The sequence below is a fragment of the Vicugna pacos genome, chromosome 14 (assembly GCF_048564905.1).
Source record: "Vicugna pacos chromosome 14, VicPac4, whole genome shotgun sequence".
NCBI classification, from domain to species: domain Eukaryota; kingdom Metazoa; phylum Chordata; class Mammalia; order Artiodactyla; family Camelidae; genus Vicugna; species Vicugna pacos.
This window is the reverse complement of record NC_133000.1, coordinates 4,731,208-4,755,965: the sequence shown is the minus strand read 5'-3', so window position 1 is coordinate 4,755,965 and position 24,758 is coordinate 4,731,208. Positions and strand designations below refer to the sequence as shown.

General features: G+C 45.0%; 1 protein-coding gene and 2 long non-coding RNA genes across 8 annotated transcripts in view; 1 reads left to right on the top strand and 2 right to left on the bottom strand.

Annotated features, from left to right (window-relative positions):
• The window catches only part of FLT1 (fms related receptor tyrosine kinase 1), a 157,299-nt gene that overhangs the window by 47,487 nt on the left and 85,054 nt on the right, over positions 1–24,758 (top strand). For all 4 annotated transcript variants that reach the window (XM_072976056.1, XM_072976055.1, XM_072976057.1 and 1 more), the window contains exons 5-10: positions 3,351–3,513; positions 3,641–3,777; positions 7,819–7,993; positions 8,950–9,067; positions 11,178–11,347; positions 11,759–11,918. In XM_072976056.1, coding sequence (XP_072832157.1) covers positions 3,351–3,513; positions 3,641–3,777; positions 7,819–7,993; positions 8,950–9,067; positions 11,178–11,347; positions 11,759–11,918 — 923 coding nt within the window. The remainder of the gene's footprint in view (positions 1–3,350; positions 3,514–3,640; positions 3,778–7,818; positions 7,994–8,949; positions 9,068–11,177; positions 11,348–11,758; positions 11,919–24,758) is intronic.
• On the bottom strand, positions 6,570–10,105 carry LOC140701076 (uncharacterized). 2 transcript variants are annotated; one of them, XR_012079863.1, is made up of 7 exons: positions 9,828–10,105; positions 9,326–9,515; positions 9,021–9,145; positions 8,293–8,435; positions 7,639–7,814; positions 7,160–7,322; positions 6,570–6,938 (listed from the first exon to the last, which is right to left on the bottom strand). It is a non-coding gene; the product is annotated as an uncharacterized lncRNA (long non-coding RNA). The 2 variants fall into 2 exon arrangements; XR_012079862.1 differs by lacking the exon at positions 8,293–8,435.
• LOC116283354 (uncharacterized) overlaps positions 17,290–24,758 on the bottom strand; it is a 91,712-nt gene continuing 84,243 nt past the window's right edge. The window contains exon 5 of one of the 2 annotated variants that reach the window (XR_012079859.1): positions 17,290–18,983. This is a non-coding gene — a long non-coding RNA (uncharacterized lncRNA). Of the gene's footprint in view, positions 18,984–24,530; positions 24,588–24,758 lie in introns of those variants that run through there. The other variant, XR_012079858.1, reaches the window with a different exon arrangement.

Below are 24,758 nucleotides of genomic sequence, written 5' to 3'. Positions count from 1 at the left end.
GATTCAGGGTAAAATCTAATAAAAACAAAACAGAACAAAAACCTAAAATGGGACGTGCCAGCTGGTTCATCTGCAGCAACTTCAGGAGTAAGCTAGGTCTGGGAATCGGATTAAAACCTTCCCAAATGGGAAATCACAGTGAATCCTGAGAGCATGGAGCTTTTAGAGGAAAAGTGAAGGCTGTCCCAAGGCAGCATTTGGGAGCAGGGACTCAGCAGGTGTTTGGTGGTGACAGTAGTCAAGTCGGAAAAAGCCTCCAGCGATTTGCGGTATCGCCGGCTGCCCCTGAGTCCTGAGCTGTGATGGGCGGTCTCCCTGTCGTCTTCCCTGGCTTTCACCCTCCTACGTGCTTGATTTAAGTCCTCAGTGTGGCCCAGCGGTGACAGGTTCTGGCTTCCCTTCCCTCACCAGGAATTATAAAAATCGTTGTATGTTGGAGCTGGAAACACCAGAGGAGCCAAACTCCGTTGGCAGAATTAAAAATGGAGATCCCCAGGGGGTTGGGGACCTCCGGGCCCCCCTGGGCATTGGAGCTGAGGTCCGGACTTCTCCCTCTGGCTTCTTGCCATCCTTTGCTAATAGTTTAATTGGAATTGGTGTCAGAGGAAGACCGGAGTGTTCAGAGCAGGGGCCGGGGCCACACTGCCTGGATTCTTTACCTGCTACCACTGACCTGCTGGACAAACTGGCAAGTTCTCAAATCTCTCTCCACGTCAGTGTCCTCATTTGAGAGATGGGAGCGGTTCCAGGGGCAGCCACCTCACCTGGCTGCTGGGACGGCAGTGTGCTGTGCTGTGTGAACAGCACTGAGGACCGTGCCCGGCCCGAGCCCTGTTCCGGGCTTAGCGATTAATGTCATACATCTAACCCCCAGATGCCCAATAATTGATTTATTATCAAGCGATGTTTTCAGTGGCCTGACATCACTCTTAGTCCCGGATTGTAATTGCTCCATGATTAACATGGGACAAACCATGAGGAGAGGGAACTTCTCTGTTTCTTTCAAACCCCTTGCCTTTTTGCCCTGATGCAGATCGCTGGTCTGTTTGAGGAACTTTCTCACATTGCCACATGCAAACATTCCAGGGGAAAAAGCTTATTTTCTCTGTCCTGCCACCCAGATCTATAATACAAAAACAGAGAGAGAGACGACTTTATTACTATGTTCTTACAGGTCACTTCCATTCTTAGAGAATGTGAGTGACTTGCCTCACTCAGGAATGATAGAAAAATCACGAACGGAAAGGTAATCCTGAGTAAGTTAAAATGTCGTTACATTGACAGCATGTAACAGAGTTCTTGTTTCTTGTTCTAACGGGGATTTTGGTTTGCCGCAGATATATTGCAGATATTCTAATCCAGGAGCTTTCCCTCCCGTCTCTCTCCCCTCTCCCTGTCCCCATGTCTCCCCCCGTCTCTCTCCCTGTCCCTGCTGCCCATCTGCCGGCCCGCCCTCCCCTCCCACGCCCGCTCTGCCGCGCCCTGGTCAGCTGGAGAGAGTGCTTGTTCCCAAGGCTGTTCACCTGTCTGCCTCTTGACATACAGCAACACAGCTGATGAGCTACGTAGTCTTTTGTTATTTCAGCTCCTATCAGCTAGAAATAAAGTTACTTTGTCCATGGAGCTCTCCTAGCTACAGTAATGGATAGATTAAAGAAACACCTTAGAGGAAATTTTCACGGGTTTTTAACCGGTGCAGAGGAAGGCCATCAACCAACCTTTTTTTAAGATTCAGTGCATGCTTGTTTTCACATGTTTTTATTTTTTATTTATTAATTTGGGGGGGGCATTAAGTTATTATTTATTTATTTTTAACGGAGATACTGTGGATTGAACCCAGGACCTTGTGCACGCTCAGCACATGCTCTACCACCGAGCTATCCCCTCCTTCACATGTTTTTAAAGCATCACAAGTTTCAGTCCCTGACGTACATTTTTCTGAGTTTTTCCTTTGATAGCACCAAATTAGAAGAGAAAGTTCTCCCCCTCCACTGAATGTGGAGCATTCGTAAATTTACAAGTAGAATCCTAATTTACTAAAACATGAAATGCATCCTTTCATTGCTTTCAGTTTTGCATAAACAGGATGCAGTTCATCTCAAACCCAGGTACCACTCTGGGAACATGGATCCACGCGGGTGTGTTCACTGGGAGAGGGAACTAGAGGCTTTTGGAATAGAAATCTGCTGGATCACACATCCCAGCTATCTGTTTTCTCCTTCCACAAGCAATAGAAATAAATGCTAAGTGGGTGATCTAAGGTGTACTTTTTTTTTAATGGAGGTACTGGGGATTGAACCCAGGACCTCAAACATTGCTAACCATGCGCTTCACCGCTGATCTGTACCCTACCCTCTGAGATGTACTTTTAAAAAGAAGATAGAAAAGATTTGAAACTTTTTCATGACAGCTAATGCTGTGAATCTTTATAACCTATTGTGGGAGGGTGATCTGATACTTCCCCCCTTTTCCAACTGGAGATAAATCACAGTAGTTGGCAGATTTCAGCCTCTGAAAGTGGCAGGCATTCTGGCATCAGGGGAGTTTGGTCGGGCGATGACCCTTTACAAAGTCAACCCCAAAGTCGATGGTTTAAATTACATCCTTGGCAGATAGGAAAAGGCAGAAGGAGAGGATCAAACCGTGGACTCTTCTGTTTGGACTCGCTGGGTTTGGGACTTCTAGGAATTTGAGAGCACTCCATCCATAACTGTCTCTGGCCTCGCATCTCTTTTCTGCTCTCTTCAAGCTCAGCAGCCGCAGCCTCTGGGCGTTTCCCTCCCAGAGGCAGTCGATACCCTCAGTCTTCCCCAGAGTGATAACCCCAGTGAGTGTCAGGTGAACGCTAGCGTCTTGGGGGACCTGGAATTATGTACCATCCTTTTCAGGCAGCCACCTCTTTAACAAGTCACGTTAAGGTGGGAGGGGAAGGTCTGGCTTGTTAAAAGCTCCAGGTGGTGAGACTCGGAAGGATAACCTGGCAGCCCCAACGGAAAAAATACTTTTTTTTTTTTTTTTTATTGAGCATAAGGCCAGTTTATTACCAGGATTCCCAGAGGCCAAAGAGATTCAGGCTCCCACCAGGAGGCTGACGTGACAACTAGGTCTGTCCCAGGTGGATACAGCTTGTTGCAAGGCCAGTAACAAATGATCATGTTTACTATAACTTATCATAGTAAATGTATAGTTTGCTACACGCAAGGAAAACCGAAGAACCAATTACAACAAACTGGAGTTTCTACCCGCGCCATTCTCATCTTGGACAGAAATGACATTTCCACAAGCTGCGACTGAAGCTGCTGTCATGGCGCTAATACAGTTTTGCTAAAACCTGTTGCTTCCTTTTCCAGTTTCCACTTGATACTCTGGTCCCAGATGGGAAAAGAATAACCTGGGATAGCAGGAAGGGTTTTACAATATCACGTGCAACCTACAAGGAAATCGGGCTTCTGACCTGTGAAACGGCTGTCGGCGGGCACTTGTTCAAGACCAACTATCTCACGCTCCGACAGAGTAAGTGGCCTCCGGAGGCGTCAGCACGAGCCAGAGTGCTCAGGGGCTTCTCTGCTGAATGAAACGGTTGGTTGGTTGGTTGGTTTTGTGTTTTTTGTTTTTTTAATGTTATTTCTTATCCTCGCAGCCACCACAATCACAGACGTCCAGATCAGCACGCCCAGCCCAGCCAGGTTACTGAGAGGTCACACTCTCACCCTCAACTGCACGGCTACGACTCCCTTGAACACGAGAGTTCAGATGACCTGGAGTTACCCTGGGGAAGTGAGTGACCCGCTTTTCTTTTCTTCTACAGGACAGTATTTCGTTTTAGCTACTGAAAGGCTACACTGAGTTTTTGATGTGGGGAAAATCAGAATATTCTGACTCCTGTAGCTGTCTGAGTCAATACAGAAGCTTTGGGTTGGGTTGGGAAATGTCCCCTGCCTCACATGTCATGAGTGTGATATGCAGAGATAGGGTCTTTTGATGTCTGGAGGTTTTGTTTTGAAGTGTATAGGCTGGCATTTCTACTGCAGGATTCTGGGTGGAAAAAGGGATTGTTTCCTCCTTGGAAACTATTCTCGAGGATTTAGAGATGAGAGAGAAATTTATCACTGCGTGCCAGGCAGGGGCTATCTTTTGTAACAACAACAACAGAAAGTTGTTGTCAGCACATTAATTTAAAGGACTGGCAGACAGGCAGGCACCTGATTGGAGCATGTTTGGGAAAGATAGTACAACTCAGCCGTCCCGGTGTTCTGTTTGTTCAGTGACAAAGGAGCGATTCTGTCCTTCAGAAAAACGAGAAGAGGGAAGGTTGAGTTGGCTTCCCTTATTCAAATGAAACATCCTTGCAAACAATCGTTGTTTTACAAATGTGTAGGTGGACAATTTATGATAAACTGTTCAGAAACATTTGACAGTGTTTCCAGCCCCATTTCTTGTGCGTCTGTATGATTTATGTGGCATTTCCCAACTAAATCATTTGTTACAGCATTTAGGTGACCGACAGTCCTGAAGTCAGCTTGTGATTAAATTACGTATGGGCAATTGATGCACTGGCCCCAAACTAATTTGTTTAATTGAGGTCTAGTTGATTTACAATGTTATGTTGATTTCAGGTGTACAACAGAGTGGTTCACAATTTTTATAGATTATACTCTTAAGTTATTATAAAATATTGGGCTATATTCTTTGTACAATATATCCTTGTACCCAAGCTCATTTTTTCTCATCAACGTTTCTTGCTATGAAAATAGAATAACAACAAATGGCAACAAAAAATTGTGTCACAGGTGCCCTGTAGAGACACATTAATAACTCATCAGTCATAAAGTATTTTCTAGAAAATGGCATTGGTTCATTTAAATAAAAAAGCTACGACTTGTAGCAACATTTTCTGGGTTTTGATAGAAATCATATATTTGTTCTTTTTTAAACGGAGGTCCTGGAGATTGAACCCAGGACCTCATGTGTGCTAAGCATGCACTCTACCACTTGAGCTATACCCACCCCACCTCAGAAATCATATATTCTTAATAAATGCAAAGAGGGAAGAAACTTTTATCCTCTTGGTGTTGCTACTATAAGTAAGAGTAGGGTAATACATCTATCGAATGCCAGTAACCTTTGAAAATGGCGCGGTCCAGGAGAACTTTCTGTGATAGAAGCAATCCATAGCTCTGCTGGCCAATACTCTGACCACTAGCTGCATATGCCCTAATGAACACTTGGAGTGTGGCTAGTGGGACTGAGAACTGAATTTTTTTTTTTAAACGAGAAAATCCATTTATTTAACTACAAAAAATCATATCACCATAAAAAAGTCAAAAGACAAAGGACAGATGGAGGAATTTTTTTGTAATTCATCTCACAGACAAAATAATTTCCTTAATGTATAAGAATGCTTACAAATCAATAAGAAAAAGGTCAACATTCTAGAAAAATGGGCAAAATCTCAGGAACAAGGAAGTATATACTATGAGAAATGCAAATACTGTGACAATAGGGTATTGAGAACTGAATTATTAATTTTGTTTAATTTTATGAGCAGAAGACTTAAACAGACATTCCTCTAGTGAAGACATACAGGTGGCCAACAGGCACATGAAAAGATGCTGATTATTGCTAATTATCAGAGAAATGCAAATCAAAACTACAGTGAGGTATCACCTCAGACCTCACACCTGTCAGAATGGCCATCATTAAAAACTCCACAAATGGTAAATGCTGGAGAGGGTGTGGAGGAAAGGGAACCCTCCTACACTGCTGGTAGGAATGTAGTTTGGTGCCGCCATTATGGAAAACAGTATGGAGAATCTTTAAAAAACTAAACGTAGACTTACCATGTGATTCAGTCATCCCACTCTTGGATATACATCTGTGGAAAACTTAATTTGAAAAGATACATGCATCCCAATGTTCATAGCAGCACTATTTACAAAAGCCAAGACATGGAAGCAATCTAAATGTCCACTGACAGATGACTGGATAAAGAAATTGTGTATATGGACACAAACACACAGTGGAATACTACCCAGCCATAAAAAAGAATGAATAATGAAATAATGCCATCTGCAGCAACATGGATGGACCTAGAGATGATCATACTAAGTGAAATAAGTCAGACAGAGAAATACAGATATCATATGGTATCACCTATATGAGAAATCTTTAAAAAAAATGACAAATGAACTTATTTACAAAATGGAAAGAGACTCACAGACATAGAAAACAAACTTATGTTCCCAGGGGGTCAATGGGAGGGGAGGGATAAATTTGGAGTTTGGGACTCGCAGATTCACACTACTGTATCTAAAAAAGATAAACAACAAGGCCCTACTGTAGAGCACGGGGAACTATATTCAATATCTTGTAAAAACCTATAATGATAAAGAATATGGAGGAGAAAAAAATATATATATATAAAACAACTGAATCACCGCTGTATACCAGGAACTAACACAACATCGTTAGGTCAACTATAATCCAACAGAAAAAAGAAATGATTGGAAGAAATTAATGAATTTTGTTTATTTTTAACGTCAATCGCATCACCCAGCTGGAGGCGACGGTGCTCACAAAGCACTAACCCTGGGGCAGCTGCTTTCCGAGGCAGAAGCAATAGCGCTGTTACTCGAACTTGGGGAGGGACACATTCTCCAAGGGAGAAGGGAGAAGTAACACCCACGTAACAGTGCTGCCCAGAGTCCCTGCGTCTGGTGTGCGGGGGACTGATTCTCTGAGTTTTGATGGCGATGACTGGTGTTCTCTCTCTGGTCAGTGCGGAGAGTGGAGAAGGTGGCGTCACGTGCATCTGGTCCAACAGGGCAGCGAGAGGACAGGTGGGTGGGATTTGTCGCACAGGGCAGGGCTGAGTCACAACCCAGGGATCAGTTTGGCCCGCTTCCAAAGGCTTTTCCAGCCCTTCTCATGGGGCCAAACTGAGGGGAGGAAATAACATATTATGTGTTATAAAATATAATGCTTAAAAAAAAAAGAAAGAAAAGAAAGAAAGGAAGGGACAATTAAAGGAAAAGGCAATGTGACTTCATCTTCCAAAACCAGGAGTGGGTCATTGTGGCTGGTTTCCACGGCTGAGCCTGAGGCCAGCTCTGGGCTCTCCCTGAGGGGACAGCCCCTTCCCCCGTCACCCCACACTCACTCCCAGAGCGATGGTTGAACTTGTCAATGGCTTTGGGTGTCCCCAGATCCACGTAGCGTGATCTAGCAGAAACCGGCAAGCATTTCTCAAACAATGCAGCAATGAAGCCCGGAGTATCACACCTTAGTAGGTGGAGCTGGATGCGTGGTCTTTTCCTTCATTTCTAGGAAGAAGGCAAAGGAAAACCCGCACAGTGACTTATTAAGAGAAACACTGTCATTAAACCCAGATACTAAAGATAATTACTGCCTGCGATTGTGTGTGATATCCATGCTTAGAGGACAGGTTTGTGCTGGAGGGAAGCTGTTAGATTTAGCCTCAGAAGACCTGAGTTCCCAGCCTACTCTGGTCAGTGTCTCTGATGCTGTAATTTCTCCATTTGTAAAAGCGCATTGACCCTGTCAGTCTCGCTGGCTTGTGGTGAGACACCATGGAGATAATGTGTGTGAAAGTCCCTGCGAAGAAAATGAAGTGCTCACCAGACGCTCCTGCAGCCCGTATCTGACACACCTAGACGGAACTGTGCTTTCCCAGCATCCTGGTCGAGGTGCGCTTGCCTCTTAGCATAGAATACTCATGCTAGGAATCCTCTGGGAAACGCTGTAACTTGAAGCCCAAACTGTGACTACTTCCACATTTGTCATGCATTTTCTTTCTAGATAAATAAGAGAGCTTCTATAAGGAGAAGAATTGACCGACGCAGTTCCCATAACAATGTATTCTACAGCATCCTGATTATTGACAAAGTGCAGAGCAAAGACAAAGGACTGTACACTTGTCATGTGAAGAGTGGCCCATCCTTCAAATCTGTCAACACTTCCGTGCATGTCTATGGTAAGCAACTCACGCCCCGCTTCCTAATCGTCGCAGATTTTGGAGGGTTCTACAACACATGTCAGTTTTCTTTTGGCCAAGAGGCACACTGTCACGCACAAACACAATTTCCCACCTCCCCACCACTGCCAAAGAGCAAAAGCACATTAAGTGCTCTTTAAATGTAACACTTTTGCACTGGACAGAGAAACCTTTCCTTACGAGTTCATTGTGATGAATGACTCAGTTAGATTGTATGATAATCTCTGTGGCATTCTTATTTTAGGGTTTCCTATAAACAAAAATACAGTCAGTTTTACCTTTATTTTCTGGGAGAAATTTCTCAGGTCCTACTAATTCAGAAGAAAATGTGGTGTGATAAATACTTTAGAATTGATGCTCTTTTATCCTTGGTTTTACTCGTGAAATTCTGATATCGTTGCTTAATTCCAAGAGGCAAATTCTATAAAGAAACTACTTAAACTTAGAATGCTTAAAAACCTACTTTATTTCTACTGTTGAAAAATTGTGAGGAGCAGAAATGAAGGGGCTGTTCTATCAGTGGTCTTGGTCATTCCAGTTGATTTTTTGTGCCAAACTCACTGTTTTAGAGCACGTGAAACAGCCTTCTCCCATCACACTCATATTGCCCAGGTAGATTTTTAGAAGTCTCTTTCTCCTTTTTATGTCACTGTGACATAGATGGTTAAGTGTTTCCCCTTCTCTTGCCCTGCCTCTGTGTTTCCAACTTTTGTCTCTGGGACCATTTGGTTTTGAAAGTATTTCACCAGATAGGCAACTTTTAAATCATTTTATTCACCGAGCAGTATGTGGGCTCACTGATGGACTTGATCATCATTCAGCTCTATTTCTTGTTGCACCTTCCTTGAAGGAGGCAGTGCGTTGGGGTTTCTGTTACTGTTTTGTTTACAAAAAGAGAGTCTTTCCTAGTGGATTTATCCCTTCTCCTTTCAAAGATAAAGCATTCATCACTGTGAAGCATCGAAAACAGCCCGTGCTGGAAACTGTAGCTGGCAAGCGGTCTTACCGGCTCTCCATGAAAGTGAAGGCGTTTCCCTCGCCGGAAGTTGTATGGTAGGACCACAGTTACGTTCATATCGGTTTAAGATAGGCTTTGTCAATAGAAGATGCAGGGGCCCGATGACTTGAATTCTTGGGAAAAACAAAACAAAACAAAACAAGAGAAGTTTCCTAGACAGCCGTGGAGAGACTGTGTTGCTGGGCTGCGAGTGGTGTGGGTGGGAAAGGTTGGGGGTGGCGGAAATAATGTAGCAGGATAGAGCGAGGGATGAGGGTTTCTGAGTGCTCATTTCAGTGTAGTCGTTCACTCACTGTGACTAAATTTCTGCTTCTCTAAACCTTCCTATGATGTCAGCGTCCTCTGAATGGACTATGCCGGGCATCTTGAATATGTAACATGCTCTATTAACCCTGAAGAAGTGGGCCCTTGTCATGAGGATAATAATTCTTTTATTATCGGAAAATAATTCTTTTAGATACAGCTGGGCTGAAAGTTCCAGTCCTGTTTTAAAATTAAACAAACATTAATAGAGACAAGACTTAATTCAGTTGCAGGGGTGCACGAATGGACCTCCTTGAACCAATTAAATGTTTTTTGGCTCAAGGTTTGTATATTCAGAAACTCCTTAAGCAGCTTTTTGCTTTTTTTTTTTAATGCTAGCACAACACCTGATATAAAACAATGTAATCTTTCAAATCTGCATCATTTTGTTAAATCATTTTTAAGTGCCGGTATCTTTGGCTCAAGCCATCATATTCTAAACAAAGAGTATGGTGCAAAACTGATGAGAAAAACCACTCATACAATACAGACCTGGTGCCATTTTAGAACCTCCTCAACCAGGATTTGTTTTGCTTTCAGGATCATATGGGTGTGGTGTTTGTTTTCAGCCTCCTCAGTTAACTGGGAATTAGAGAGAAAATTAGACTTTGTACTGTGCTCTTTCGTGCTGCTGGGAGTAGAAAGGAGATTCTTCTTGGTTTCATAATATCTAAAGAGTTGAGTAGTAACTTTCCAATGAATGTGCCTTCTTCCTGAGTAGGAACTGAGTCACAGAGGAGCTGTATTTCCTCTTTCAGTGTCTGAGCGCATCCACTAATTTCTTCAGGAACTAAGGAGCAAGAACCTAAAACAAACAAGCAAAATCAGTCCATTTTTGAAAATACTGACTTGTTAACGGGAGATAATGTAGAGGAATATGGACCTGTAGTCACAGAGCAGAGCGCGCTCACTTCAGCTGCTTTGGAACCGAGACCCACGAGTAAGGGGATTGGTTCCCGTGACTGTGACACATTCACGAGCAGGACGGGACGCTGTTCCCACACGAAAGCTCTGTGCAGAACAGTCGCTTCCTACACACAGATTTAAGGTGCCCATTTAAAGAACTGTGTACCTGAACAAAATCAGAGAATTTTAGAGCTAAAAGAGATCTTTAAGAAACCCAGAGAAACTGAGGCTCACACGGATAAGGCAAGACCACAGCACGGGGCAAGCATTCAGGCCTGACTCTCAGTTCCGTATGCGACTGCAGGATACCTGGGCATTGACTCTGTCTCTAAAGTTAAAAAAAAAAAAGTTGTATGTTCATTTATGTTTTGTTTGTGAGTTTTGTGCCTTAACTGTTCTTCCTCAGGGGAAAAGCCCTGATAACCTTGGTTTCACTATAGCTTACGAAAGGGCAACTGGCGTGACCATTGAGATAACTAATAAGAGCTCCACATGAGGCCACAATGGGAAAGTCTATTTTTGTTTTTATCTGGAGAAGAGATCTAGTTGATCTGACTTACAATGACGCTTATACGGCTGTGGGAGCCTTGCGGAGAATTCTGGAAAACATCTCTGGTAGAATCAGCCTGTGCTTCTGGGTTAATACTTAAGTCACAGTGGTGACCGGCATCCCTGTGGATACAGTGAACCATCACTTACTTTTCTTTCTTCCTTCAGTTTATTTCTTCCTCTTTGCCAACAAACGTGAAGTGTTTCCCAGTCCAAAGATCACACTTGGCTTTACTGGAAAGTCAGTCTGTGTATTTTTTTTTAATGACTATTGAGGATCAAAGGCTCGAGATGTAGAACCACGAGCTCACGTCCTTAAATGGCAATGTTGAAGTGATGTCTGAGAGGTAGTGTCAAATGACTTACTGACCGTGCGCTTAACCACAGGTTAAAAGATGGGTTACCGGCCACTGAGAAATCTGCCCGCTATTTGGTTCGTGGCTATTCGTTAATTATCAAAGATGTAACTGCAGAAGACGCAGGGGATTACACAATCTTGCTGGGCATAAAGCAGTCGAATGTGTTTAAAAACCTCACTGCCACTCTGATTGTAAATGGTAAGTTTGCCATTTCATGCCTTCTTCTGATTCTGGTAGGGATAAAATTAGTGATAAAATTTACAAGTTGAAAGTCAGTATGGCAACATCAGAGAAAACAACATTTTAAATAACTGTTTTAAAACCATGTCCTCCCCCATCACAACTCTGTCATGTTTGCTTCTTATCGTCCATAAAGCAATATGATTTTTTTTATTATTGTGATCATAACGGACGTACCATGGAATCCATTTTTTTTAAATGTTCTCAGAACACTTCTACTTCTTTTAAATTGGCATAAAATGACAAATATGAAGGTTTGATTTTTGTTCATGTGTTTGTTTCCTTGACATCAAAACCAGTGAGACTATGTGGTCCAGGAGAAAGTCATTAGAACTGTCTTGACTTCTGTCGTTCTTTATCTCCTTTCAGTGAAACCCCAGATTTATGAAAAGGCTGTGTCATCATTTCCGGACCCGATCCTCTACCCACTGGGCAGCAGACAGATCCTGACGTGTACCAGCTATGGTGTCCCTCAACCTACGATCAGGTGGTTCTGGCATCCCTGTAACCGTAACCGTTCCAAAGCAAGGTAGGAGCCGTTCGCTTCTGGAATAACTCTCAAATGCTTTTTGACACGTGGACTCACGGTCTTTAAGGGACACAGATGGGAGCCTGCAGCTGGGATGTGCAGTGCATTGAGGGCAAAGGTTTTCCCTGCCTTGGGGAAAGGCAGGCAATTATCTACTCTTCTTCCTTGCTTGTGTCTAACCGGTTCATCATTTTTCTCTCTAGTTTGTAGTTTGAGGATAGGCGCACACAGGGACAGAATTAAGGTCACCCCGTGAGCCATCCTTTGGAACTCGGGTTGGAATTCCAGTCTCTTGTTTTCCACTCAGGGACGCCCAGACTTGGGCTCCAGTGCTGCGTCATTACACGGGTTTCCCCCGTTCCCATCCTGTAAGCATCGAGTGTGACGTGAAACCTTCCCATTGTTGAAGACGAGCCCTTTGCCCAGGCTTTGCTCCTGCGTGCTCTTCCTTCTGTCAGAATTGAGCGCCAGCCCATCCCCCGCCTCCTCAGAAGTCCTTTATCCTCCCAGCTTGATCAAAAAAATAAACAAGACTTAAAAGAGGCTATTTGGTTTTCTAGATTCTACCCACAATTTCCAGTCCATTATCTTGTGTTTAACTTTTTGTTTGATTCATGTTATTCTGATTGCAAAAGTTACTGGTGAGTTACAGAATTCTTGAGAAGTCGCTGTTTCCACATATCTGATTTCTCATCTGATTGAATCATTTGCTAAGAATAGAAATATGGAGAACTTACAAATCTTGAATACCTTCTTTTATCCCTGGGATGATTCCACCCAAAAGAAAGTGAGATCTACTGAGATTTTGTATTATTTTGCTAATTTGGGGGTAGGCACGCACATTTATGGACCCTTTGAGGCCTTGATATTTGTGCTAACATGCAAATAAATTAACGAAGTAACTTAAGCTATTAGATTTGGACAAAAGTATGATTGAATTTTTATGAGATAAAATAGCCTTTTATAGATAACGTTAATTTCTTGTTTGACAGTAGCAAATCTAAGATTTCACCTCTATTTAGGATAAGAGTTAGTAACTATGTGAAAATAACAATTATGAGTGAGAGCATATTATAAAGCGAGGTTTGAATATTGCTGGTGAAACATAGTTTGGGAATGAGACCTGCTGAGGTGAAAGGTCGTCCTCTTTTTGCGATTTCTGTTTGGTCTGTGGGATCCTTCTCCCACATTACAGAGCAAGTTTGCTGAGGCTGGAAAGATGTCTTACTCCTCTTGGAATTCTCTCAAGATTCAGAGCAGTACCTTCAGTCTTCAATGTTTGTTGGCCTTTTGACTTATTTGCTTAATGTTAAACGCATTCTTTTTTTTTCAACCAATCACAAGATAGATCCAAAATGAAAGCTTTAACTCTTTCATGATGATTTATTTTGAAAAAACATGTTGTTGTTTGAAATTATCTGCTGAACATGCACCTTTCCATAAGAAGTTCTCGTTTTTTAAGTCAGCAGACTGATTGAGTAGCTTACCTGTGTCAGGTTCAGATTTGATGCTTGGTGGTTAAATCAGTACATTTAACTTAGAAATATTTCAGAAAGATATATGGGGCCTTTGTGTACTAGGAAACAAGCAGAGTAACTCTGTTTCGTCCTGTCACAGAGAGAAAAGCTCAAATGGACAGATAAGTGAAACCCTCTTTAAATGTGAAAATCTTTCAAATATGTCTTTATATAAGTCTATTTTATATGCTTAGATTCAGTTGCAGACAGGAATTTTAGTGACATTTGAATATGGGATATTCTGTTCATGAATTTAAAAACCCTTATTTATTCTGGGGCACATAGTATGTATTTGCATAGCGCATGTTCATGATCGTCAAAAGGTGATTAACACGTACACATTACTCTTGAATATGTAGAATAATTCTTGGTATTTGAATTTTAGGCCCTAGTGAAGGGATATATCTATATAAGGACCACAACCAAAAAATTAGTTTAGTTTAGAGGTTAGAATATGTTTGCTTAAAGTAGCTCAAAATTAATTGGTTTAATATAGCCAGCTGGTCAATAGATCTCAAGTAACGAGGTTCAGACTTGTACAGTTTCCTGGACTCCAATAAGTATATATTTTAAAATTATCAGGACTACTGCTCAACTCTTTCATTTTTATGGATAATTAAATACATTTAACAGAAATGTCCTCCTTTAAAAAGAGTAAGTGTGGTAAGCTACTGGGCTGTGTTGTAACTGAATAACATTGTCGTTTTTGATTCACCTAGAATTTGTTTTTATAAAACATTAAGAATAGAGGGCAGGGGGAAGGGTAGTTATTTTTTTAACTCAGAATCTTTCCCCCTTTTATTTTTCTGCATAGTCCGGGTGGTCAAGTAGTAGAAGACAAGAATGTTCTTTTTGAACGTTTAATAACATTAAAATAAGTTATTAACACCGAATGGGGTGGAATTGGGGATTCTTCTTATCCTCAGCAACTGGCAGGGACTTCTCAATAGATCGTCCTAAACTTGTCCCCTGTTGGCCTGAGCATAAACTCAGGGCGCGCACGGAAGGGTATGGAGCGTGCAGTACCTTCCACACGTGTGTAGTTTACAGCTTGTGTTCATAAGAAATAGAGAGAATTACGTACACGTCATAGAATGAGAATCAGAGGAAGTGGTAACATATCTGGGAAAGGCATAGAGCGCTCCAGAAATGCGAGCATGTAGTTACTGCTGCTGTCAGGGTAAATGTCTCTAAACAAGGCTCCAAAACTTTTAAGGAACTTGAACAGAGCTTTCCACTTACTGTAGAACTCGTTTCACAACAGGGAGGATTTTTACCTAATACTGCTAAGAAATGAACACAAATTGTGGAAAGTGAAATGTAATTTTGCTGTGCTTTATTTAGACGTAGAAATTTAGTAGGTCTGGGTGGTAGGAGTGAGGAAAGTAGAATCTGTGATTTTTCAGAAGAAGCAAAAAGGAAATGGGAATAGAGATGAGTAAGTTAGGCGGAAGTAGAAGTAAGAATGAACAAAAGTGCTAGAACAGGGGAATGAGTGACTTCTCAGTTGGGTGGCCTGTCCCATTCATCTGTTTCCCGTCATGGGAGGAAGTGGTTCCGACCTGTGGGTGGGCTGACGCCGGCGTGGGGCAAAGTGGGACGGTCCCAAGAGCGGACTCCTGCTCCGAGAGCCCACACTAGATTTCTAGAACTTCACCTCCCTCGCTGGATTTTGAGGGACTAAGCAGGACTCCTGAACCACCCATGCCGTGAGCTGGTCTTGACCTCACAGCCCTGGGTGGGCTGGTCCAGTCTCAGAGGAAGCCTTGTTTGGATAGGGTTGCCCACCCCTAGGAGGACGGACGGTCTGTGAAGGAACAAGGAACCCCACTGGAGTGTTGGGAAGGGGCCCCTCTTTGGGGAGTGGATGGGATGGATTTGAGGAACCCAGAGGGCATTGTGAGAGGGCATCTTGGCATAAGAGCAGACAGTCTTCAGATCCCAGGTTTTAATTCCTTCTCCGCATCTCACAGTCACAGGTTATAACTGCCAGGGAATGAGTAACCTGGTAAATTACACTAGAGTTGCAACACATACTGTGTTATTGGTCTTCAGTGGGAAAAATGTTGGGTGTATTGGGTTCTTTGCAAAAGCCTCATTTTCTTTATCAGCTATCTGTGATGAACAAAAACAATATGCAGAGAGAAACTTCCACTGTGTTGACAACGCTCACATCTTACAAATGCATTTTACGCATCATCAGTATTCAGTCGAAAGATGCTGTCAGCCATCTGTTAACCACACAGATATTTACTGGGCACCAACCAGGTGCAAAACACAGATACATACCATTTGTGTTTAGCATGTATGTTTGAATTATGTAAAATTCAATGAATGAATTTGGTGATTCCTTACTCTATCTGTGTATGTACCTACAGAATCTCCCTTCCACAGCTGAGGGGTGGAGAACTGGGAATCAAGGAAATGGGTTCTATTCTTGGCACCGTCCCTGACTTCTGTGTGACCTTGGCCAGTTATTTAATCTGTGCTTCAGTTTCCCTTCTGTAAATGGTAACGGTTCTGCTTCCCTTTTCCTATAATACGCAGCTATGAATGAGTGAAACGAGCAAGTCGCTTAAAATTACGTCGTCATCTTCAGAAAAGCTTGAAATAATTTCCTAGTTGTTGCGCACTGCTTTTTTTTCCCCTTCTGCTTCTTACAAATTATAAAGTAATTTGGCCCAAGGGCGAACTCTGGGGATCAGGGCCAAATTAAAAGGGGAAAAATAAAACCAACTTATGAAAATAGAATGAGAACTTGAAAAAGAATGTGCATACCTACGTATAACTGAATCACTGTGCTGTACACCAGAAATGAACACAACATTACAAATCCGGGGGAGGGTATAGCTCAAGTGGCAGAACATATGCTTAGCCCTGGGTTCAATCCCCAGTACCCCCTCTAAAAATAGATGAATAAGTAAACCTAATTACCTCCCCCCAAAAAATGAAAAAAATTTTTTTAATTTAAAAAAATTGCAAATCAATGTTACTTCTATTTTTTTTTTAAAGTAGAATGGTTGTAAGAGAAGTCTTATATGTAATTATGTATTCTGTGGTACAGAATTGACTCCATAATTATAATGTCAATAATGTCCTGTGAAGAAAAAAAAAATACAGCCACTGCTCCACCGCTGGTGTTGAGCCCTGTGTCCTTCACTGCCAGCCGGGGGTGCCTTGGTCAGTCATGGTCCAGCCCACACAGAGGAAGGCGCTCTCACTCTTTACCCAATTAGCCCTAAAACCTTGCTTGCTTTATTTGGCCTTTTGCCAGCGAGCCCCCTTTAGATGCAAAAAAAGTCATTAGATTCTCAACTCATGGAAGGGTGGGGGGGGGCAGAGTATACTTTATTACTTTCTTGGCTAAAATAGTCGATTGTTTAAGAAAAGCCGGATAGACATGCATGGCTCTCAAGGAGCTGCTTCCAAACCTCTGAAGTCAGGCAGAGCTGGAGTCTCAATTGCACGCTTTAGAAGTTGGCTAGAAAACAGTACTTCCTGCCACACGGTCTGATGCCCCAGTTCTGACACCCTCGTCCTCTGCCCCAGCAGCAGGTGCGGCGGGGCGTCGAGAGGAGGCGATCACTCCAGGACTGAGTGAGCTTTGCCAGGGTTTTTACTGGAGTGCAGCTGGGGGCAGGGTGGCCTACAAACTGAAGGAAGGCAGGGGCACCCAGGAACTCTGAGGCGGCCTTGCCTAATTGCATTTCTTTGTTGTTTACGTCACCAAATTGGCAAAGAAAGGAAGGCCTGAATCATTAGGGACGTGTTGGGGATAGATCATTTGGGAGAAACAGTTTTGTGCATCAGTGGGGTATGTGAAATGACCAGGACAAAAACAAAACAACTGTTAATGGTAGTTAATTAGAAATGTATTCAAGGACCCAAATTTAACTGACTACCAGCATGAATGTCCATTATTTTTATGCCGAGACAGTTTTATGTCCCATGTTCTCCTTGCTAGCTACGGAATGAAGGTTTGTAGCAATTTGAGTATCGCAAGTCACCCTTTCCTGGGGGCTGCATATAGGTCAGACGTCTGAGGGAGGCTGCCACTGAAGACGACTTCTTTTGGAAATATGGTCACAAACCACACGTTTTAATATCCATCGCTCTCCCCTTAGTGTACATATAGTTTGCATCCGTGTGCCGTGTGTACGTGGGCAGGCATGCTACAGGGAATTTTAACTTGCCACACGCAAAACCTTGAATCAAAACGGAGACCGTGTCACCAAAGCCCACTTTAGCAGGACTCTGAGTGTGAAGGAGCCACCGAGCAGGAGAGCTGGCCATCTTGTACAGGAAGCTTTCATCACAAGCCAAAAGGGAGCGCTCACGTGCTAATGGGACATGTCCTGCTTTCTCTTACATAATTACGGGATGGGAGGTGCAGGTTGCCCCGCGTGAACGTTCGGACAACAGCCCTGATTAATGTTTCAGGCAAGTGCTGAGAACAGAGGGCGCTCATCTGCCAAGTGCCTCTCTGCCACTTTTCTGTGCTCTCTGAGGTTTTCCTCCTTTCCCACTCTTCGTGGGAATACAGGGAGTCGGATGAAAATTAATTGTTTCTAATGAATTAACTGTCTCCTGTAATTCCTATCAAACGGTTCATTCTGGGTTTAAATTAAACCAAAAGGCTGAGTCATAGGAAGTCTGCACCGGATGGTTTTCAGAGGGGTCTTCTGAGCACACTTTAGCGCGGCTTCCCAGGGTGAGGAGCAGACGGGAGGGACGCACAGTTTGGGGAGATTTCTTGGGATGACTGGCAGAAACTCTCAAATTTTCTTCAGCCCATATTCACAGATTTTAAAGATTGAATGGACATTCTCATAACTGAATCTAGAAACTACCGCCCTGACCCCAGGCCTCAGGTGACAGATGAACAGGGCAAAGCAGCTGTGAAACATGCCCATTTCCTTGGAAAGCTGCGTTTTAGTTACACCTCCACTGCCTTGGGAGACTGTTTCTTGAAATATGGACCCTAGTGTGTGGTTTTAATGTCACTTCGGTGCCCTTTTAGGTGGAGAAGCAGAACCTGGTGGATTTGAGTAGAAGGAAAGGGTGTGATGGATTTAGACTGTGGCCCCGGTGTACCTTTCTAATGATCGTCAATACTTGTTCTTCATACTTCCTCGAAGCCTCATGGGGTGTTTTGTCCCCTTGAATGCAGCTGACCACTTAATGACAATGGCTGTCACGGATGTCATCAGTGAGCCCTTTCTGGTGCCAAAGCAGTGTCTATCCCTTTCTATGCATTGTCTGTAATCTGTGCAACAATTGCGCACAGTGGACATAATTTCTCCAACCTTCCCATAAGGAAACTGAAACTCAAAGTCATTTCCCAGGTGTTTTCAGGTAATGGAATGAAAAAGGTCAAGGGGGCTGGCATTTCAGAAGGTTACGGTTCATTGGTGAGCCACGGGGCTCCTCGAGGTGGGTCCCGGCAGGTTCCCAGGCGAAGGAGCGGAGATCTTTCAGGGGACAGGTTTAGGAGGGCGCTGGCCTGATATATCGGTTTACTCTTGTCACCAGTTGAGTTCGACTTGAACTGAGGATGGGAGAGGAGAGGAGGAAGGTTAGCAGCTGTTGGGAGAATTTGACTCCAAGTTCACAGTTTCTTTGGGAACCATGATGATGTGGAGCTGGTTCGGCCCCAGACCTGCAGGTGGGAGCAGACCCTTTGACGAGGTGTAGAGCCCAGTGGGGTGGGCAAACCTCAGTAAGACCAGCCTCAGGAGGACAGCAAGTCAAAGTGTTCATTTAGCACTTTTCCCCTAACAGTGCAGCCCCTCTCTGGGACTTTCCCAGCCCGTGGGGTCATTTGATCTCTTGCAGGGAAGTCCCATTCCCTCATTTATTGTTCAGGATTAATTTTGTGAATCAGGGTTCAGCAAGCCCTCAGCGGGCCTCACGAGGCTCGTGGTTGTTCATGCGAGAGACACAGGGCAGGGGTTAAAGGAGATGAGAAAGCTTAAGGGTTTACAGCTGATGAGTGAGTGAAGTGGGGACACGGGGGCTGTGAATCCCAGCCTTGGCGTGCCTAGATCTGGTCCCTCTCAGTGATGAATTCACTTAGAATTTAAGGCATTTTCAAGGTTTAAAAAAAGAGAGAGCTTGTTTTATAGATGAGAAACAGGCTCCAGTATCCCTCACCTCACAGCTGATGATGGCGAGCCCAGGACAAGGCCCAAGTCTGATTTCTGTGTCTTCTCACTTCCACCACGACAAGGTGCTGGGCCCCACGGGAGATGCTTGTAAGCTGGGGGACTCGGTGAACCAACATGGTTTCAGTGGCAGGTGGTGCAGCTTAGAGGCGGCACCGTGGGGGAAGGAAGATCTGAGTCCGAAAGGTGAGGGGAAGGTACTGGAAGGTCAAGTGGAAGGAGAGAGGGACAGATGGGGATAGAGTGGTGTGGGGATAGGAATGGGTTGAAGAGGCATTGGGCTGGCTTAGGTTGGGGGAAAATAAAAACCAAAACTTGGCCGGGGAGAGGGGAGGGTACAGCTCAGTGGTAGAGCACGTGCTTAGCATGCATGAGGTCCTGGGTTCAATCCCCAGTGCCTCCAGTACTTAATATTAAATAAATAAATAAACCTAATTACCCCCCCCCAAAAAAATAAAGTAAAAAAAAAATTTTTTAATAAAAATGTAAAAACCCAAACTGGAAAGGGGGGTTTGGACCTGAGGTGGACTTTCTTGAGTGGGGGCTACATAGCTGAGCAAGCCATTTTCCTCCAGCCCGCCCTCCCTGGCCAGTGCCCAGGTGGTCTGCTCTCTGCTGTTTCCCGGAGGCCCACCCTGGCCTCCTGCAGAGGGACGGACTTGCGCGGACTCAGCGGGCCGGGGGAGTGGGTGTTTGGAGACTACCTAGAGCCGAATAGATTATGGCCAGTAGAGGATGGTAAAGCGAGGTAATTCTACCTGTATTTACTTATTTTTATTTTTCTAACGGAGATGCTGGGGACTGAACCCAGGACCTCGTGCACACTAAGCACGCACTCTGCCACTGAGCTCTATCCTCCCCAGCGTCTGTTTATATTCCTTTCGTAGCTGAAGGTTATTAAGCGCCTGTCTGGAGGGCGCTAAGGGCTTTGTGTGTGCTAGCTCACTAAATTCTTACAGCACTTCTGGAAGCGGGTACTGGGGTTACTGCCCTCCCATCTCCAGCCATCTCCTCGATGAGGCACAGAGAGTTCCAGGTACCCTGCCAGGAACCCAGTCCTGGTCGGCATGTCAGACAGGAAATGAGTGGCATCCTAGCATGTCATCGACCAGGCACTTCATCTGTCACAGCGAGGCTCAGTGTTGTATCAACTACTTAGAAATTCAGATGAGTAATTTTTTATCAGAAGCTCATGATCCAGAAAGCAAGTATGTTTTGAGAAGCCTGTGTTGCGGACACCAAGGGCCAACTCTACAGGGTGAGGCTGCAGCAGGGCCATGTAGCCTTGGGCGTGCGAGCACGGGCTCCTGGGCCCGAATCCCAGCTCTGCCACCCACTGCCCCTCACCAGCCGTGTGGTGAGCCACACGGCTCGGGGCAAGGGAAACCAGCTCTCCGGGTCCAGGTTTCCTGGTCCGTACAGTCGAAGTAACAGCACTGACGTTGTACAGTTGTTGAGAGGAATTAAATGAGAAAACATACAGGAAGTACGTAGCCCAGGGGCTGGCGCCGTTCAGTTTGCTGGAAGTGGTCCGGTGTTTTTAGCTTGGGGCTGCCCACCACAGAGCTGCTTCCCTCTGAAGTGGCATCACTGCACCCCAGTGTCCGGGGGAGGCTGACCCCCGACACAGCGGTCCGTGCTGCTGGGTTCACGTTCTCCCGGGAAAGATGCTTTTGCTCTCTGGGCGGTTCTTCTGGCGGTGGCTGATTCCCTCCAAAGCAATGAAGGTGGGACCAGAAATAGAGCTTTCAGATTGTTCAGGAGATTAGAGGAGCTGTAGTATCCTGGGCCTACTGGTGTTTGTGAATTCTCCCTCCCTCCCTCAGACGTTCACTGCCCCCAGCCCTGTCCAGCCTAGGGTGGCCCACGGGCTCCACGTGCTTTACCAGCTCGTGCTCAGCTGTGTTCTGATGGTTCCCCATGTATTGGACTTACCTCTGGTAAACATATTCTTAATAACAGAAGGAACTAATTCCTCTACTTCTTTTGGAGGATCTGAGTTTACTTCTTAAATAGAATATGTGTGAACCAATCATTTTTTGTTTGAATAAGATGGTGCTGGTAATTGCCTACCCGTGAGAAAGGGGAGGAGCATTTTCTGGTAGACCAGAAGGCTCTTCTCCACATGTCAGTGTCACTGCCTGAGTTGAAACTGTCCACGATTCTCAGTTTGTCAGATACGGATATTGCTGTGATGGGTTCATCCAGGTCACAGCCAGGGCCTTGTGTCATTAATGCTCCTCCTTGGGAGCAGGCAGCCCTGAAGGTGGTGACATGGCGCTTGGTTGAGGGGTTATGTGTGAGGTCACTGGAGGGTCAGCAGTGCCCCCTTTTTCAACACGTCTGAGGTAAGTGATGGATGGGAGGGTTGACACACGAGGTTGAGTCCACAGCTAGTCAGGGTCCACTGAGCTGTCACTGAGCGAGACACCTGTGCTCTTCTGCGGTCCCCCAGGTAGCTGGGCTAAGCCCTGAGGTTAGGATGATGAATAAGACACAGTCCCCGCTCTTAAGTAGCTCTCAATCCAGTCCGGCGATGAAATGACCACTAACGTTAATGACCTGACCGCCATGTTCCAGGTCTCACAAGTCATTCACTTAATATCACCCTTTCATGTGCTGAGGATTTCCCTTCTGTTTGTTTTTGAGCCCCTATGAGAAAACCAGTAAGGCGTGGCAACGCGGGGTTGCTTCTTTTCAGTTGGTGATGTTAAGGCCACATCCGTGTGCAAAGAATTCATGATGGTTCACAAAAAGGATGATGAATAATTTAGCAAATTTGGATGAAAGGAGAAGGACATGGGCCAAGACCAGGACAGAGGTATGGTCCACGTGCTTTACTTGTTGTCGAGAGAGGGCAAGAGGAATGAAATAGACATTTGCAAGATTAAGGGGCTCATAAGATAAAAACCGACCAAAAGAACTACAGCTTTTCAGGGAACTGAGATCTGAGAGAAATGACTTCTCTCGCACTCTGTGGGCTGCAGTAGATAACCCCCTCGACCGCGCTTCTGCTACAGGGAGCGTCACGGGACTGGTCGCCACAGCCTCCTTCCGTGGTGACTGGTGGCGTGACTCCAAAGCAGGATTTATTAAAAGGGACTGTGTGGGCCGGCAATTTCAGAACTATTCAAGGGATGGAAAAGACCCCCAGTCCTCTGAGCAATTTCCTAGGAGGATGATTCTCCCCCTCTTGCTGTCCAGGGTTTCGTAACCAGAAAGTTGCAAAACCGTGGTTTGAGCTCAGGTCGGACTAGCTGTAGGATCCGTGCTGGGTGTGATGCCCCGCCCCCGCCGTCCTCCTGGAGATTTCAGTCTTGACCGCTATGTAGGAAGTAATCTGCTCTCTTCCTTTTTATGAGAATAAAATGTCACAACAGCTTGAAATAGTCTTCACTGAGTGATGGGAGTTGATACCTTAAGACTCCCCGAATGTGTCAGAGGAAAGGATGTTATTTGTAGCCACTCCTACCATTTCCCTTAAGATTTTTCATTTATTGAATCCCCCTTCCTCAGCTGGCCAGTCTTTCACTAGGAAGGAAAATGAATGAAGAAAATAGATGGCCTCTCGGAGGCCCCTGTCTGGGTGCAGCCGAGCATGTGTCCACCCTTCAGCCTCGCGGTCGCCCCGGCGTAGCTCTGTCAGGATGCCTTGGCCCCTGGCTCAGAGGCCCTAAAGGAGAGAGAGTCAGCGTCAGGGGTGGGGGATCCCTGGGGCTTTTGGTGGAAATGAGCAGGAGAGCGAGGAGGCAGGAGAACAGAGGCTGGGAAGACAGGCCTTGCTCTGAGGGTGAATGGAGCCCAGGGCCTTCGAGAGCAGGAAGCAAGGCAGGCCAAGATGCTCGCGGAAAAGCTCTTATCTAAACGGAGGTGGCCAGGACTCCACCATTGTCCGAGGAGCCGACCCACAGCCGTCAGTCCCCGAAGTCTTCCCTGCTCCCAGCTCCATTCAGACGAGGAGTCATTTTCATTGTGGGCTCCATCCAGGGCGTCCGAGGGTCTCTCACAGCCGCAGGAAAGTCACCTCTCCAGAACCTCCCCAGCCTGACCCGCTGGCCACCCCGAAGGCCCAGGCCCTTTTCCTGCAGCAGAAGGAGCAGGAACCCTTCTGTCTGAACACTCCTCCCCCACGCTGTGTCTTTCTCTGCCAGCATCCTCTCCCCTGTATTGTTTGATTTGTTTGAAGAGAACGTGAGAGAAGGGGAAAAGATAGTGCTGGCCAATTCTGTTAATCTGATGGCTCGGACACACAGTCACTAACGTGTTGACAACACCCCTAGCAGCAGCGGGAAGTTTACATGAGGCCCTTCTGCAGGCTGGCGGGCCGATGGGGAGCCGGCCCTGGCCCTGCCCTCTGGCAGGCTGCCAGTTCTCTGATGTATTTTTCCTTCTTTCCAGTTTTTAAAAAGACATTTACAGCCTTGACTTACTCTTTTTTGGGGGAGTAGGGGAATTAGATATTTATTTGTAGCTGAGGTACTGGGGATTGAACCCACAACCTCATGCATGCTAAGCACACACTCTACCACTGAGCTCTACCCTCCCTCCTCGACTGACTCTGACTGCTCTACCCCTTTGTTTCCTAACTTAGAATGATTCCACATTCTTTACACATGGATTCTCGTCCCAGCATGTGCAGTCAAATCCCATTAAACAGAGAAGCAGAATCCACGCAAGAAACCCTCACCTTTCATCATCCAAAAAAGAAAAAAAGAGAGGGGGAGATGACTCTGTCTTGGGACTTTGCAGAACTTTCTAGAGCCTCTTTTTTCCTTCCCCAAGTTAAATACACTTTAACTATAAATTAATATATACGTTCATTCCTGGGCAACGGCTCAGACTCCCAGGAGGCAGCCATGGGTGGGGGGATGCTCAGCTCCCACTGTGGTCCCCCGGCCCCATCCCACAGGCCCTCTTGAAAGCCAGCTACCTGCTGTAAAGGTAGTGGTGTTCTTCATAAAACAGGCCAGCTTCATCCCAAACATGTTCTGGAATCATGCAGACAAAAGTGTTATGTTATCAGGGGGAAGAAAGTTGATAAAAGTTGGAGTTTTAAAATTTTTGCAAGATTTTTTAATATAATGAAATTCATCAAGCCTATAAGAAGGCCAAAATTTTCTATATTTTAGCATTAAAACATCTTGGTAACTAAAACTAAC